General features: G+C 35.5%; 1 protein-coding gene across 1 annotated transcript in view; it reads right to left on the reverse strand.

Moving 5' to 3' along the window:
* The window catches only part of SENP6 (SUMO1/sentrin specific peptidase 6), a 94,896-nt gene that overhangs the window by 17,091 nt on the left and 59,333 nt on the right, over positions 1–18,472 (reverse strand). The window contains 10 exon segments of the mRNA XM_009333235.1: positions 109–231; positions 1,086–1,202; positions 1,288–1,394; positions 2,004–2,230; positions 5,294–5,473; positions 8,572–8,614; positions 9,505–9,675; positions 12,259–12,491; positions 13,367–13,769; positions 17,809–17,954. Of these exon segments, the coding sequence (XP_009331510.1) occupies positions 109–231; positions 1,086–1,202; positions 1,288–1,394; positions 2,004–2,230; positions 5,294–5,473; positions 8,572–8,614; positions 9,505–9,675; positions 12,259–12,491; positions 13,367–13,769; positions 17,809–17,954 (1,750 nt within the window).

Below are 18,472 nucleotides of genomic sequence, written 5' to 3' on the forward strand. Positions count from 1 at the left end.
TTCTATTGGTATCATATTGTCATCTGTAAGGATTTTATCTCCTAAAGCATCGGTTCTTTTAGCCTTCGCTGTACTTAGCTCTCAGTAAAACTGACTTAACAGACTTACGAAAGGTTTGAAGTTTCATGAATATTTCTTCTTTCTCTTTGATTAAGGCGTTTATAGAAGAATGAACTGAACACATGTATTCTATCAGCATCTTCTTTTTTCAGTTTTTCAAGTACCAAATACCTAATTAGTTAAAAAAAAAAAAAAAGAAAAATTCATGGAGGTGTTAACTCAAAGTATTCATCACCAGAGTAAAAAGGACTGCCAACAGCGCTACCTCCCCACCAAATTGTTGCAGCCTTTCACAAAATAGCTATAAGAATATTAGAGCTAACTAACCACAGGAACTCATTAATGCAATATCTGTGTCAATTTTTCAAGGTATTAAGTGCTCTGCTCAATCAATAAGTTGTTCCGCTGCTGTTGTATTTATTTTTATATCATGGTAGGAAAACAAATTTTCAATGAGTTCGTAAGGTATGACCTATCTAGGGAAGACACGTATTTTGTAACTGAGCCACTAAACCTCCGAACACCCCCAGTGATGCACTAATTTTCTTCTCTCCTCTAAAATATTCTAATAGACTGAAAATTATACACATGCATCTTATGTGTAGCATAAACACAGCAGCATGTAACAATTTAATATGCTTCTAACATCTGTGGCATCAGTGACACCAAAAAATTAATTTCTGTATTATGTTAATAAAAACAAATGAAATTCCAGGGAACACAAATACGCTGGAAAAAACAATCGAACTGAAAAAGGTTGGGTTTTTTTTTCCTTGCAGTTAAAATTCCTCTGCAGATGCTAAGAAATTTTGAAGAACCTTTTTTCCAAGTGAGAACAATGTCACTGTCAAGCAGGATAGGAGAGGAACCAAAATTTCTTGCAAAAATACAAAACAACCTTTAAAATTAGAGCTATACATAGTTGGAGACCAAGTGTTATCAATGGACCTATGAGTTTTTAATGTCAGAACTTTTCAAGTTTCAAAGTAAAAGACGACTAAAAACTGATCTGAAGTAAAACTTACTTTAAATAAAAATCAATAATAACATCATTTAAAAATTCTCCTTCATTTAGACAATGGAGGTCTTCATTGGTCACAGAAATACCACCTTTAGCTGGAGGAGGTGGATAAACTATCAACCTGAAAAGAAAAATACATTTAATAATAAATATGAGATGCCAAAAAGCCTCAGAGAATTGTTACAGGGCAAAGATAAATATCTTACTTTTCTATAGGACCAATAAATACTGTATGTGGTTCTCCAATTTCTTCATCATCATCAAAATACGGTAACTGTTTATTTCGCTGCTGCATTTTGGACTCGGAAGCAACCTTAAAAGAATAAAGTCAATATTAATTTGCATACCGTGCTCAAATTTACCAAAAAGGTAATAAAGCTTTGTGAAGTCCAGCGGTGTAATAGCCATTGCTTTTGAGAAGGACTTCAACTTTGCTTTTTTTCCTTTCCCAGTTCATTTATTACACTTAGGTCTGTACTCATTTCTTGCACAGCCACAAACTTTCGAATTCTTTAAGAGGTATTTTTGTTTAAAGAAAGCATTAATTAAATTTAACTACAACACTGCAACTTAATTTCTTGTTTGAAATGTTATAATTTTACCAGTAGATGAATTTGGAAACAATTATGTTGTCTAATTACAGTACAAATTTCTTGTCCCTTAAAAATTTTTAAATGACAACATTACTTGTGGACCATCGTACAACCTTACAATCAAACTGAACACGCTAAAAAGTACTGGGAATGCACAGACTATTTCCCACAGTCTCATAACCCCACCATGGACCGGTCTGGGAATCCTCATATAAAAGCCAGCAGAAGTTGTTGGTATTTTTTTTGGTCTAGTGACTACCACACTATCTTTTGTGTATTTGTAACCCAAATAATATAATGACTTTGTTCTAAAACAAAAACATAATTACATTTTTTATTTTGTTTTCTCTGTGAGATGGGCTTCCTTTGGAATTGTCTTCCAAGCACTTAGTAAATGCAACAAGCCTGCCATTGGCTTCTTCAAAGGAAATTTTCACAAAGAAGTCAGAAATATTATTTCTAATACCAATGTCAGTAATTATTTTTTCAAATACTGAGTTTGCATGAGGATCAAGACCAGTTTCAAAAATCAAAATTATGTACTGTTCTTCTTGACCTACGAAAAAGCAGAGAGAAAATTACTCATTTAGAAACAAAATATGTCACAATTATAAACAGATTTCAAAGAATTGCAGGCCAACACGTGTACACACTGCTGACAATACATACAAGCAGTAATACACATGTATGCAGATAGACTGAAGGATTAAGTACCAAAACCTTCTACCTACATTTGCAAAAAGAGTGCATTCAACTTCTGCCTTAATCTAGAAATGTTAATTATTACACCTGGTAAGTTTTTAAAAGACACTGAACACAAAGCCAAAACGTATTTTGGCTTCTCTGCTTACTGACAGTAAGACTCTGTAATCAATACTTTCTTTTTCTTATTACCGTTCCTATCCTATTGTTTCAATATTGTTTCAATACAATTCCAGAAATTACATATTCAGCATAATTTCCTCTCTGTATAGGGAAACACCGTGACCTAATTTCTCCTAGGTCAACACTAAGAAGTCTAAAGCAGCGCTCTCAAAAATAGAGAGATGTAGATGGGCTTTTGTGGTCTCAATGTTTATTATAAAAATGGCTTTCATCTACTTAACCCCTTCAACATCTACACAGTATTTTATTTTAAAAGATTTCAGCCTGGTTTTGTCCTACATTCGAGTAGACGTGATTGTAAAAGCGGGGGGCGGGGAGACAGAACTAAGACAACATATACTAAATTAAAGAAAAAACAGTGTACGAGACCCCATGATTCAGGTAGATTCATGGTCTGTCCTGATCCTAGAAGATTACACTATAAAACATTATTGCTTTTTGAAAATTTTACATATTAAAGTCACTACAGTATATAAGCCCAGAGGTCCCCAGCCTTTTGGCTGGAACGATCTATAAGAATCACTTCTACATGGGTATAGAGCACTGACATCTACATGTCAGCTCTTTCAGACAACAGAGATTCTCAGAAACTGCGACAGGTTGAAAAAAATACTACTTTAACTTGGGGTAGCTAGCAAGTAGGACACAAAACTTAAACCACTGCTTAGAAACTAAACTGAATAGAATACCGAGGGGGGAAAAAAGTACATTTTTGAGACAACTGTTTCCAGACTTAAATGGGAAAATAAGCATGATGCTTTTTTAAAAAGTGGATACAAACTGTATACCACATATTAGAAGCACAAAGTTCAACAAAACTACTCTTACTGATTCTAGGCACGTGTTGTTGGGTATGTAAGTACAAGAACCTGTAGTGGCAATTTCACAAAAGAAACAGTTATTTTTCTCTGATCAGATTTCTGTTACCACGGAAACAGAAATCTCTTAAGGATCTCCGATTCACTGGCAACCAGTTTTCATTTCTAAAAGGTATGCATCTGAACAAGGAAAGGAATTTACAATGTCACAGTAATCAAAATCTTAATCTCCTTACACAGGTAAAGGGATCTCGCCACCTAGAAGAGCAAAGCCCTGCTTTTAGGTCCTGTAACATAAACAAACCAAAACCTCTCTGCCCGCAGTGAACATTCTGTGAACAGAACACTATCAGGCGCTCTCCCATGCTTACTCTTGCTAGCCCTAATAAATCTTCTATTTCTTTTGGTACACTGGCTTAGCTTCAACAGGTCAGCCTACACCTTTACCAAAAGTTGGAGAATGTGAGTCAGATCAATCAGCTATTGTACAAATACCACCTGCTCACATCATCTGAAAAATAAAAAAGCAGTAAGTTGTACTAAGAGGAATTATTTAGGCAGTCAGACACAGGAATAGGATTCAGGCTGCAAATCCCAGTCTCACATAGCTGACTAACTCAGAGCTGCAGGGACCTGTTTTTCTGTAAGAGAATAAGAGTTTCAGACACACACATAAGCATTTCCTTTTGGTTATTCTTAACTCGGCATGTTAACTGTTGTGAAAAATAATTCTTCAGCAGCATATTTCCCAATTCACCGCACACAGAATTTAGGTGTCTAACTGGGTTTTGGGTGTTCCTAGTTTGGGAACTAGGCATCTACTCACAATTACTTACACAGCTATGGATTCAGGCCTAAAGTAATTTCATTGCTCACAAAGCAAATAGCAACTGTGTTATCACAAAGTGCTCACAGGTATCAAGTACAATAAAGCAGTTGGGCGTAAAACTAGCTCAGAGCCACAGCCTCAGAGGGACAAGCTGGGCGGAGAAAGGCTGAGAGACATGGAAACAAGGATTTCTTACCCGGACAACTCAGGAAGCTTTTCCTTTTTTCACCTGTGAACACCTGTGTTCACCTGTGGTCTAATGCCTGCTCCCAGGATTGTCTCTAGCTCCCCTGCACAGTCTCCAATTACTTTTGTAATTATAATACTCCTTACAGCTCATACTTTTTATAGGAGGTGGATGAGGCTGTTATAACAGTATTATACATTGGAAGCACACAATTCTGAGATTGTTAAAAGCATTCTTCCTCTATTTGAATGCATCGTGTATCTACGAAGCTGAGTACAAGCATAAATAACCACAAAATTTAACCTGAAGAAAAGCCTATTTAAGGGGAAGAGGACTCTATGTTAATCTAAAAAATAGTGTGCATATGAAGATGCTAGACCCTTAAGGAAAACTATGTTGAAATTAAAGTTAATTTTAAGATACATGAAGACAATCCACTTGTTTTCCAAGCAGATATTTGTCTGTATCACATCACTACAAGCATATGGGGAAAAAACCCCAAGCCAACCCACACAACAGCTTCTACTGAACTAAGGCCTGTAAGCAGAACAGCACAGAAAGCAGAAGCAAGTATACCAAAAATTGTCATATAAATGTAAAGGCCTGTATACAAAAGCTGAACAAACCAACTTCATTCAGTACAAATATCACTGAAAAAAGTTATATTAAACTGACTAGATGTTGTAGCTAGCACATGTCTGGACAAACAGAAGACCACAGTTTTGCCAAGCTGTTCTGGACTGTACTCCTCATCAGCCTGGGAAGGTGATCATGTCTGGAAAAACACTACACCTGCCCCAGCCAATGATGCCAGTTTTATTCTTCAGGGCAGTCAGTCACGATCCAAAACTTTAAAACACAATTTAAAGTGGAATAGTAGACTAAAATTGTTTTACTTACTGTCTCCTTTACATTCGTACCAGACATTATCTTTACTCATTTTCAGTTGGTCTCTCAGGCTACTACAGGTTGATGGTACTGTTTGTAGGAAAACTACTGGTAATTTTCGGACACTACACCATTCACATTTGGTAAGTTCTGAAGTTTTTAGGTTAATCTCTCGGATATCGCTTTCCGATTCTAGAAGAAAATAATGACATTATATTAAATTATAGTAAAAATATGTAGGTTTCCTTTATGATTTCCCCCTTGATTTTAACAAGAAATCAGTATGTGCTCATTAACTTTTAAGACATTTTAAAAGTTTAAAATTAACACATATCCAGGAAGTGATATCTGTTAGTATCTTAAAAGATGAACTGAATTCCACTGTCACCTTTCAGGAAAGTAATGAGAAACAAACTCTTTTTTTCTCACCAACTTTAATCTAGTTTTTATTCCACAGAAAAAATAGCATTTCCAGTGACGATTTAAACTTGCAAGTATTGCTATGACACATTTTACAATAGGTTTGTAAAACTCTCTTTGTAGATTTATCTTTGACCAAGTTCCCTTATGAAAAATAACTTTAAAATGAAGAGCAGAATAAACACATGCAGAGAAATGACCTGATTGCCTGAGGAAAATAAGGTACTGCTTTCAATTTACTACCAAAGGGAAATGTCAGCAACGTGGTAAATTTTTAACACTACATCTGATGCTGCCAGTGCTAACATTGAGTATTTTACGGGTTTTACTGAATTATAAAAATGGAAGGAAAAATGTGTGAAGTCAAAGCTCTTCGAATTTGATGAAAAGACCCAAAAGTTCAATGCCAGTAATTTTCTAGATTATAAAAATGGTTAATGGTAGTCACTTAAAGCTTTAGTTAGTGGCAGCTTCCACCATTCTACCACATGCTTGATGGCAGACTCCACCAGAAAACCTATATCCCCTTACACAGGCGAAAAAACATAGATAGAAAGAGAAAGCAGCAGCCCTCTACATCCTCCCTTCTTGTTGGCAACTGAATTCACACCCCAGTGCCTGCCAAGAAAAAAGTCAGCTGCTCATAAAGACAGGGCAGTTACCCAAAGTGAAGCATCCACTGGCTGCAGACTGGAAGCGGTGGCCACCAAAGCTTCTGCTCTCCTTTCCTTCTAAACCTCCAATACCCCTGGTCCCACTGGCTGGGGAAGAAGCAGCCCAGCTCTGAGTCAGGCTGCAGCAACAACATGCTTCCTTCAAGCCGACTGGGCAGCATTTACTGCTCAGAACAGTAGTTTGCCATCTCATCAGGAAAAGAGCTACGTGGATCTAACTACCCCATCTCCTTGCACTGATTCTCCTTTATCTCCCTAGGGACTTACATAGGAGAAAATTAAGCTAGTAACTAAATGAAGGTTTACAGATGACTCCTAGAGTCTTCTCTCCTTTGTGTTTAAAACAAACACCACCACAGATTTCCAAGGCTAGGCTGTAATACCACAGTCTCCATAGTATTATTTCAGTTTTCTCCTTCTTAAATGTACACACTTTCCTTAATTCATTTCACCTAACTTCCCACTTTCAGAGGCAGACCACGGTAACGACAATCCCAACCTAAAACCAGATTCAACCCATTTAACTGAGGCATACCGGTCCTTCTAATGGTGTCTAGCTAGAAGGTCCTTGCCAAAATATGAGCTAGTTGGTCTTTGGAGAAAACTCTGAATCCTTGTAACTGTGTTTGCACTGAGATGAAGCATAATAAATTTCATGTGAGATAAAGACTGTCTACTCTTCAGATGAAAATTTAAATCATATTCATCCTTTTGCATTAAGACAGGCATCTTATAATACATTTCACCATATACACCTTAACTTGTGAACAGTATTTCCTGTAACACTGACATAAGACAGACAATAGGACTTATCCATTAAAGGCAATGGGAATAGTTTTTTATGTGTTAGAAACAGAAGGATGTTTCCTTGAAACACCAGTTGGGAGTTGCAGAAAACTGACAAGGGACGTGGAGAGAATTTTGAGAACTTGACATAGATTTATACATGCAAAAACAAGCTCAAGACAGGACAGTACTGCTGTTTCTACAGCTGTTCAAAGCATTTGCCTCTCCCTGAGAAAGCATGACCATCGTAATCAATCTAAAGAAAAAAGATATTAGGTGTTGTTTTTATTTCAAGACCCTTACTTGTATTAAAACAAATCATGCTATGATTATGAAGTTAATAGAAATGGAGCTAGCTGGGAATACACCCATCTTCCTCCAGATGCAAAACTCAAAAAAACAAAATGGAAAAGTGCTAAATGTTCAAATAAACAAAGCATTTAATGAGTTGCCTTTTTTATGCTATTGAGGGATCAAGCCCCATGGAAATAATTTCACCATGCAGCTGTTTTGCCTAAAAATTGGTAGACATTTTCTACAAATTTCACTAAGCTTTTTAGTGATTTTTTAAAATGCATTTAATGCATGAAAACTGTTAGTTTCTATGCATCTAAGTTTTAGATGCAACAGAAACTTAAATACTTGATTGAGCAAAGGCTCCGCTTATCTTTACAGGCTGTGAGACACCTTTTTGCATATAACCTTGACAAAATACAGTAGTTCTTTACAAGTAATAAAAGGCAAAATTCGATAGGACTGCATCTTCATGGAAACTTAAGATTAACAAAAGAAGGCAAAGCTTCTTTTCAAGCCCAAAGCAAAACCCTACAAAAGAAAACAAAGGAAATAGAGCGATAGTTGTAAGCTCACAATTTCCTAAACTATGTCACTGTATTTCTTTCAGTAACATGGAATATACAACCTATAGGCTAAAGAAGAAAATATTTTAAAGGGAGATATAGACAGGAAAGGTCTAAGACACCTGTGTGGTTTTCACTCTCTACTTATGCATCTGTATTTTGCTAACCACTTTCAAGACAACCTTTGCCAGTCATCACCAGAATATCTACAGCTCTTCAACTAGGATGAAGGGGAAGAACTAATGACCCAGTTGCAGATGCACCACAAATTGCTAATTCCTGCTATCTGTGAATTTTCTTTCTGTCAGTAGAAGGCACAGATAATGCAGAATCATTTTGTTTTCTATTCACCAGGCAGTTCAGGTCAAATTTATACTCTCAATTTTTTTTTTCCTCTTATCTGACTACAGACACCCAGTATAATTTATTATACGCATAACAAAACCAGAATCGACATTTCATTATGATTCACCTGTTAATTCCTTTGACAAAGTTATTTCATTCAAAGTATATATATTGAGTATTAGCATAAAACGGAAGATGTACTCACCTTCTTGACTTTCTAGGCGTATTTTGATATAATCCAGGCAAAACTGTGGAAGACAACACAGTAATAAGATTTCACTTCCCCAAACCAAAATTGACTTAATGCCTTTTAACTGTTAGTAAACATATTTCAATTGACTAAGTACTTGAGTAATGAAAATTTTAAAATAAGTATGTAAAATGTAATTTAAAAAAAAAAAACAAAGTGTACATTTTAGCACAACTCAAGGAAGCAAGGATATTCTTTACTATTCAGTGTCTCTTTCAGTCATACTGACTGTTGAAACTTAAGATCTCTCCTAAGTACTGTGTTTTCAAAAAAGTTTAAAATATTCTGAAAAATACCACGAATTATAGGGAGGGAAAAAAAAAATCTTCAAAAGAGAATGTCATCTATCAGTATTTAAGCAAATCAAATAATAGGGTTTTGCAGAGAGCTGGAAAGAACAAGTAACACCTCTCTGCTATTTATGTGGTTACCCCAGCAAGAAGTATGCATTTTATCTGGCTTCCTACATACAACTAACATTCAATGTCTCCTTGAAAGTCTCCACACAAAAAAAATATTGGTCTGTAGAAGCAAAATTATTCAACTGCAGACATGTTTCTTCCTCCCACCTATCAATATCCATTTTTTTTGTAATTGTTGCCTTCAATTTTCTTAACAAATGCATGCTAATCCATAAACCCCTCCCAATCAAGTAAACAGGGTTTTTAAGGGTTTTGCAGGCATGATGTTTCTATTAAACACGAGAACTAGATTGTATGCGTTAGTACATAATAATACTTCGGGATTCTTTGGGAATCACAGCCTCTGAAATTAGAGACAAACTTACTGTTCCACAGACAAAGGCAAAATATTATGTTGTTCAAGTATGAAAATAGTAATGCCCATCAAAAACTGAAAGGAGATTTGTCAAATAACAAGTTTACTTACAATCACAGGTTCCACTACCATTCTTCGTAGCGTTCCTATTCGTATACTTCGACAGTTCAGAATGACACTTTCACAGGAATTTTGATAATTTAGAGGTACAGCTTCAGTTACAATCTCTTGAGAAATAACTTTACGACGTTTTATTGGAGTGTTAGACACAATGTTCCCAAACTGAAAAGTAATTTTCAAGGTTTCAGAATGTCTCACTAAGATTTATTGCTAAAACAAGCTTGTCAAAAACTAGTGACTAAATTTTCAGCTACTTTTCTGTTGGTCAGTAGGATTACTTACTACAGCATCCACTTCAACCATATACAGAAGGTAGAAATTTCCTAAAGGACTTTTTGGAACACTTGAAGATGATAATATTGCTAGATTCAAGAAAAAAACATAAGCTGACACTTGTAGACATTTTGTTAACACTTCCAAATCACAAATAATGCTCCTAAAATTGCCAAAACCAATCTAGTTTTCGTCATTTTGAAAGAGCAGCCCGGCAAAACAAGGTTATTTTTAATATATTTTATTTGTTTATTTATATGAAAACACCAATGCTGTAAAAGCACCACAATGTTGGTGGTTTTATTTTTTCTTTCAGTTTCTATGAGTCCAAGCTTTTGGTGACTGAAAACACTGAATTATTACTGAAGTACAAGTGCATCACCACATCAGCAGGAGTAGAAACTTCAAGAAATATAAATAAATAAGCCAAATCAAAATTCCTTAAAGCAACTCTACAGAACTATTAAGATGTTTTTGGGACAGATTCCAGGGTCAGAAGACTAAACACTGAAAGAAGGCCACGTGGAGTTTGGCTCCAGTTCAAGAAAGTCTCTAGATGCTGACTGAAGCTATAATCTTGATGAAATCTCCTGTTTACCAACAGAACAATCTTACAAAAAACTATTAAAATAAAAGGAAGCTGGCTGATAGCCATCAGATTAATATATTGATTTGTTATATTGCTTATATTGCTCTACTTTGTTGAAGGATTGTTCTGTACATTAGTCTTTTCTTTGGTATTTATACTGTTTCATAAAGCTGTCTATTAATAACCATTATTTTGGGTTACAAAATACAATTAAACTCCCACAGAAAAACATTTTAAGGGATTCAATATTTCTATTAAGACTAAATCTCGACAACTATTTTGAAGTCCCTAATCACTAGCCTATCTTGGCCATAATTCAAAAATATACTTTTGGATGCTTTATTTAAATACAGTGGAGAAGGCAGAGATCCCTGTAATTAAAATGTTTTCCCAGGACTCTTGTTGAAGAGAGCTTTTCATTTTTATCTGCTGGACTAGCTAAATATTATTAAAAGCTCAAAACTCAAATCACAGGCAAACAGTAAAGACAGGAATTAAAGTGGTGCTATATTCAAGTAGCCTCTTCAGTAAAGAATTAATGAGTATTTTGAGAGAAAAACAAATGAACAAAGCTTCTTAGAGCTTCTAGCATATCCAACACAAACACTGTGATACCTGCCATTCTTGGTAGTTTCCCTGAATCAATGCAAAGTTTGTGTTAAATGTCACAATAAATAAATAAATAAATAAATAAATAAATAAATCTGTTTCCCTTGTTTTCAAAAGCAAGCTCTTTTCTACTTTTGTCTAAAATATGCAGTTAATTTCCAATGTTACAACTGGTTCTTAAAGACTAGTGAACAGGAACATATGGATATACAAAGGAAAACATTTGGGAGAGTTTCAGGAGTCTTAGCACCAGTGCCTTCAGAATACAAGGCTTTCAATTAATCCAGCACATAACGCCAGAATAACTGAAATTCAAAACTATTTATCATCAAAGCTTTTAGCCCTACAGTTTTATTGTAGGCTAGAGGTTCACAGCGTTATATTGATAGTAGTGACTAATTATACACCACATTATAAACATTCATAATTTCATCAATTACAGCACTAGAATGTTGGCTTCTGAATCTCAACATAGCATGAAGGTTTTGGCATCGTTACTTTAGTGTTCTAACTCAGAAAACACAAAGGATTTGAGACTGCAGGTAGAAATCTGATCAGATACTCTTGTTGAACCAAACTCACAATAGTGAAACTGGACAAGTGACCCGAGAATGGTTTTAATCAGCACTATTAATTCAACACCAGTTGCCACAGGGAATTTATTGTGGCTTATCTTAATGGCTCACTATCGAGGTCGTTATGTTTTTAACATACCGTGAAAGCTGTCCCCTTTGACAGCACTTAAAGTCTGCTCATGGTGCATTTTTTGTCTTTGTTTATCCAATTCTTGCAGTGGTACTCAACTAAAAAACAAAAGCCCCACCATGAAATCCTTAAAATAAGTGCTATTAATTGGGACAGTTGTCAAAGTATTTTAATTTTAAAGGGCCACTATTGTTCCCAGTGTCTCTTTACACATTTAACTTTGCATGTCCAAAGTCTTACCAGGCAACAGCTGGTACTGACATTCTTCTGCAAACTAAGTAGGCCCTTGAGTTTCATAGAGACATCCTGCCCTGTCTCAAAGAGTATACATTCAACACAGAAGCATCTATGTTAAAAGCATAATTCAAATAATTATGAACGCTTGTAAAAATATAATGAACACATTTTCTTATGCTTCCAGTATTATGTAAGCAGAGATACTATTCAATGAGCTGCTAAGTAAGAAAAGCAATCAAATATAGTCAACTTCTGACAATGCAAGACAAGCCTTTACATTTTCCATTTATGATTTGATTTTTGTTTTCTTTAAACAAAGCATTAAATAGTACCTGATCTTTCATTCTTGCTTTTCTTGGTAGTGTGACTGCAATTTCTGTATCTGTTGTTATACTACCTATTCTCTGTTCTATTCCACAACTGTTTTCCTTTAATGCTGCTTCCACCTTTCCTGTAGAAGGAGCTGGGGAGGAGCGGGCTGAATCTGCAGGACGAGGTGAAATGCTTTCCATTCTCCTAGTGCTGCCACTATCCTCCTCATCATCATCATCACTAGACAAAACAACTAAACAGAAAATATTAAATTCTCAACCACTACATTTTTCTGTAACAGAAATTTCTTTTCAAGCAATGGCTTAAAAGTAATTCATGTAATTGTCCTGCAGTGCCAAAAAAAGTCCACATTTATCATTATATTATGCTTTTATTAATGTTTATTTGGAATCTGATCGCAGGCACACTCTCCCTCATTTTTTATTTCTCATAATTAACTATACAAGAAATGGGTATCATTAATCCGCCTCTAGACACTGAAGTGATGCCATACATTTATTGGTTCAATCAAGAACTGACAGTGCATAATACAGCTTAAGAAAAACTGACACGAGAAGTTATGAGTTAAATTGTTCAAATCAGTAAGACAACATGGTCTAGTAAACTAAGCATGGAACTAGAAACTTAATTTCCCAAATTCCAGTTCCTTCCCGCTTATAAATTGAGTTTACGCAGAGAAAGCACAAAAATTAACATTTTACAAATGATGAAATGTAAATAAACGGGAAAACTTGGATAGTGTTCAGATGCGTAGCTCAAAAGGAATGGGGGGGGGATCAAAGACTGTCTTTCCCTTTGGGAGCATGAACGACGGAATTCTGCTGAGAATGTTTTTTGTAAAACTATAAAGTGTAAGTCTTTAAAAAAAAAAAAAGGACATAAAAAGATTAATGAAATAATTTTTGTTTTCCCCAATGTTCATCTTTCTCAGAGAGTACCTCAGTATATGAAAAAGAAATTATAAGACGGTCTGTCCCTCTTCCCCAAGAACATACCCACAAAAAAATTCCATGCAAAATCAGTAATGTAAACCTGTAAGGACAGTTCCTTCATTATACAATATTTTGGGTTTCCAGTTTATGGCTATATTCATAAAAAGGTACTTACTTGGATCATTTAGTTCCGATGGTCTTGTACTCCTTTGTCTTAAGCTTCCTGTAATTTTAGGATTTTTTGTCCCAGTTATAAGACCGACTTTTCCATTCTGTCGTAACATAGAATGTCCTACAACTTCATTACTCAGTAGAATATCCGTTGGACCTTTCCCAGCAGCAGAACTATAAAACTTCTTTGTGTTGAACCCTGTACCTGAAGATTTTTGCCCTGTTGAATTCTGATGTATTGAAGACCGTGATAAAGGTCCCACAGATTCACTTAATGTCACAGTTTGTCTGGAGACTCTTTGCAAATCCTTTAGAGAAGCACTTTCACAATGTCGGCATTTGGTCTGATTTTCATTTGCCCGCCCACAATGTGGGCAATCAGTAGAATAATCAATTTGTTCCAAAAGCTAGAGGGGACACACACACACACACAAAATCAGTAACTGTATAAGTACAAAGATACATTTCCAAATCTTGCCTTAAATTTCTGTTCAGAATGAAGACTGACAACATTATATTAGCAACTACAGTAAGCTCAGAAAGCAAACATTAAAATAGTTTGATTTTTTTCATGTAAGAAAATGAAAAATATTCTAAAAGGAATAAATGTCATTTGTGGCAAGAAGGTCCAGTTACATCAGTTCTGTAAAAATAGTTTCACTGGACGAAAATAAAGTACCGTAAGGATCCACAGAGCAATGCTAAAGAGGACTAGAAGCAACCTCCTAGGTCATGAAGTTAATTTGTCCTCCCAAGATATCTTCTAACAGCTTGGCAAAGCATGCAGAAAAATCACTGAGAGAGAAAGGGAGGGAGGGAGGGAGGGAGGGAGGGAAAAGAAAAGGAAATATATTGTTCTAGAGTCCAGTATCTCGGAGAAGAAAACAGGACTTGAGGAAATGGAGTTCCCCAAACTTTCAAGAGGAAAGCAGGGGCTACAAGTGAAAATATATCCTATCACTACAAAGACAGAGATGTGTTTTGTTTCTCTCACATACACTAGGTCCCACTTAATTACCTATCACAAGTGCAGAACCTGGACTTTAAGTCTAAGGGATTCAATACTAACAGATAAACTACTGAATGTGTACTGAGTTGAATATGGGACACCTCTAGAACTGAAATTTAAATGTATGTTATTGTCTCCTGGAGCACTGAGCTCAAATGACGTAACCACTGTACTGTGAATTACGGAAGATAATAAATAAATACCTACAACTCACCAAAAACTTTTTGAACCTATTTTCAAAACATAGCTATCACAATTTTCATCCCCACCCCCAGCCGTGAACACCTTTCCAACAAAGAGGGCTTCCTCAGGTGTGGCACCTTCAATCATTTTTAAAACAAATGTAAAGACAAAAGTCATACAAAGAGAATACATTCTTTTTACAAAATTTCTGCAATTTAACAAAGCTACACACACTGTAGCAAAACAGATGCAAAAAAACCCAGTGTATAAAATGGATCAGACCTTTAAAACCTGAGTGGTGGGATAAGATAGCAAGTGACATGAAAACCAGTGTTGTGCTTCAGTGCTCCGTTACAGGATGTAGTTTTTACAAATACACTGCTAATCATATTGAAGAATTTCAGTCAGACATTAAAATATTCGATAGAAGCTACCAATCGTACCTGAAGGATTAGTAAGCTAGAATAACTGCAGCCCGCTACCTCAACCACACACCAAAAATTTAAAACCAACTTCCTTTCCAAGGTTTGAGAGCCTGCATCTTGATGGTAGGGGTAGCCAAGTGTTTAATTAAGAGGGGCATACTCTTTTTTAGACTCTGTTTTAAGATAATTAACTACTTAAGTAGATGAGTTCTACCTAAATGTGTCTGCCTTATAACTTGTATAATACAGCATTTTTTTAAACTTTGAAATCTGCAAAATACAAATACTATATGCCCTATACAAACGCTCTGCCCTATCTCTGAAAGTTTCAGAATCCAAAGCTTTTGTTATTTTTCAGCTTTTTTTTTAGTAAGCACATATGAAGCAGAAAATCCTCCTTCCTTTAAAAATTATGTATATTTTTAACAATTAGAAAGTGCAACCTGTTATAGTCTAGTAAGATGAAAATGATTTGCACTTTGCCTGACAAGCAGCTGCTTATGTCTGTAATTCCTCTGGCATAAAAACACAACCAACACTTTTGAATTGTTCAGAGGTTCCATAAACCTCCAATCGATCATCTGCACGCTTTGGCAACTTACGACTCATGAAAACGCATATGGTTCATGACAAATGCATAAATCATTGTGTTAAATCCCTTAACTGTAATAAAGGATAAAACTCTTAACCCATTTAAAAAAGAAAATAAAACCAAGAGTTGTGCTCGTGAATTCAGTTGCAGCAAGATCTGTTCTATATCCAGAAAGTGTATCCACAAACTATACAGTCTTATAGGATCATAACTATCCTACGGGATTGGAGTAAAGGTTCACCTTGCCCTGTGCTGTACTTTCAACAGTGGCCAGTGGTAGATGGTTTGGAGCACAGGGAACAGAGTAAGCACATATCCTCCTTACTTGATGTCATTACCAATTTAGACATTTCCTGAATCAGCAGTTGAATTTAAATCAACCTATTTAATGATGATGTAGCCTCACAAATTTTATCAATCCCTTTTTGAAAACTCATAATACATCGTGTGAAAAATATGTCAGTTTCGCTTTTTTTAAGCTTGCTGCTTGACAGTTTTACCACAGGCACTCAGCTCTTGTGTCTGAGAAAAAGTAACCAGTTTCCATACATGACCGTTGGTGTTCTCAACTTTACAGATTTCTACGATATGCATGGGAAAAAGTACCAGATGTAATTATTAAAAACTGTTTACAAGTGCGATCTGGCTGATGGCTTTGGAAATGAAATCACGCCCCTGGAACAACGTAATCGAGTCTGCCATGTTTTTATCAGGGAGACAGAGAACAGCTTGTTTTAGCAATGTGGTCAGCTACACGCAGCCTGGCTCAAGGACACCAAGATGCTGATGCTTCTACATACAGCTCCAGCCCTCACTTTCCACATGTATACAATGCAGGAAGTAGTTCTGGAAGTCAGTACCATGGCTTTGTAATAGGGAAGAATATGCTGAAAGCACACCTCGCTTCTACATGTACACAGAGTCTTCTAGTTAGAGCTAGGAGCTACTGCAGACGGCCTACACAGATCTCAATCCAGCCACAAACGAGGCTGCTCTCCTTCCTCTCATGCTAATTCACGTAATTTGTAAAGAAGAAACTCTGTGTATTAGAAGATGACATTTGTTAGATCTGCAGACTGAAAATTGTTTTACCAAGGCAGTGACAAGATTCCATTTATTTTTAAATTGTTTTCTTCAGTGACCATTTCAATCTAGAAGACTCTTTTCTGCTTTTATCCCTTACCTGACAGGACATAAGCAATGAATATTTTACTTCTTTAAACAAACATAAACAAAGTTATTAATGTAATGATTAAAACAAAACCCATGGAACTGCAATGTCTTTTGTTTTAACTGCTTTGTTACTTCATTACTTAGCTTTTATAGATCGTATCTATATAGATATCATATGTAGATCAAAACTCAGCTATTAGAATTTCCAAGTAACATCATATTAATTAACTAAATATATAATGGACATGCATAAGAGTAGTACCAAGTGTTTCATCCTAACAAAGAAATACAGTCTGACTTACTTTCTAATACACAGGAGCAAACACAAGCGGATTATATGTAATAATCACAGATCTACTTTTTTTTTTTTTTAAACCAAGATCTCCTTACGGGAAGTTTTACTTTGGTAAGTCATAGAGTGCGACCTGTATGTGGGCATTGAGTCTTCCATAATAACCTGGGAAGATGATAAGAAATACGGAGAGCCTTACAGGAATTTCCAAAATATCTTACATCTGATATTCAGAAAAGTTCCAGACAAAACATCCTGGTTGGCTGCATCTAGACCAGAGAACGCCATTTGGATACCTGTGCTAGTTTCACTGAGAGAGCGAGCAACTTAGTAAGAAGTACTTGCATCTTTGCAGTACCTCTGTCTTTATTGTTATAACGAGTACAGAAAATTATGACACACACACACACACACAAAAAAAAATAATCTGTCAAAGAGTAAAAAATTGTTCCTCTATTTCACAGCCAACAAATCAAAATTAACAGTTTCTGGTTTATTGATCAGCCAATCAATTTAAACACAGGTTCTTTCGCTTTCCAGTGCAGCACCTGTTTGTTCAAATCAGAAAATAAGTATTTCATAGCTAGTATCAATGTTAACACTTAAATGCCTCTATCATAACTTTTTTAAAAATTTAATTATGTAAATCTTTCTCCCAACTATAAGGATTTTTAGAACATCAACTTCTTCTACAACTGAATGCCTGTTTTTAAAATACGCATCAATTTTTAAAGTTAAATAGAAGTTTACATGGTTTTTAAATCTAACCCACCTTTAACTGGTTTAAGCATTTTTTTGTAGCAGAAGATAGAGTTAAGTCAGATTGATATGAATTGCAGTGACGTTTCTGTTGCACCTTTCTCTTAATTTCAGATTCTGATTCTGATTCTGACTCTTCTGTGTTTTCCATTATACTGTCTAGGAGGGAAAAAAAGCAAAAATGTTAATAAGAAATCTCTACTCATATGCTGTTAAAATTACAATCAACTTATTTCTTCACATACACTAACTTGAACTAAACATAAACACCTTTTTAAACACCCAACAGACTACACTGCTTCAAGTGTCTCATGATTTGTTGTATGAATAACAAATTCCCCAAAGTAACTTTTAAAACGTTGTTTTATTAATACTATTTCAGTATGTCTCGGTGACAATTTGTAGCTTAATATATTTGGAGGAGGCTTTGGACTTGAAAATCTGTACTAACTTCGCAACAACTACAATGGAGCGTCCGCTACTGAAAGCGGGAGGGGATCCGCTAGATTATGCTGATGGTAATTTTCACTAAAGGACTGCTGGTGAATGCATTTAGAGTAATTGGAAGCATTCTGTGTAATTAGGATTTATTCCTTCAACACAAGACTCAGCAGTACAGTGAACTATACTGCCATATCCTGTTTTATACTGGGGCATTCATTTAAATACTGAAAGAG

The sequence above is a fragment of the Pygoscelis adeliae genome, unplaced genomic scaffold (genome assembly GCF_000699105.1).
Source record: "Pygoscelis adeliae isolate BGI_AS28 unplaced genomic scaffold, ASM69910v1 Scaffold57, whole genome shotgun sequence".
Classification (NCBI taxonomy): Eukaryota; Metazoa; Chordata; class Aves; order Sphenisciformes; family Spheniscidae; genus Pygoscelis; species Pygoscelis adeliae.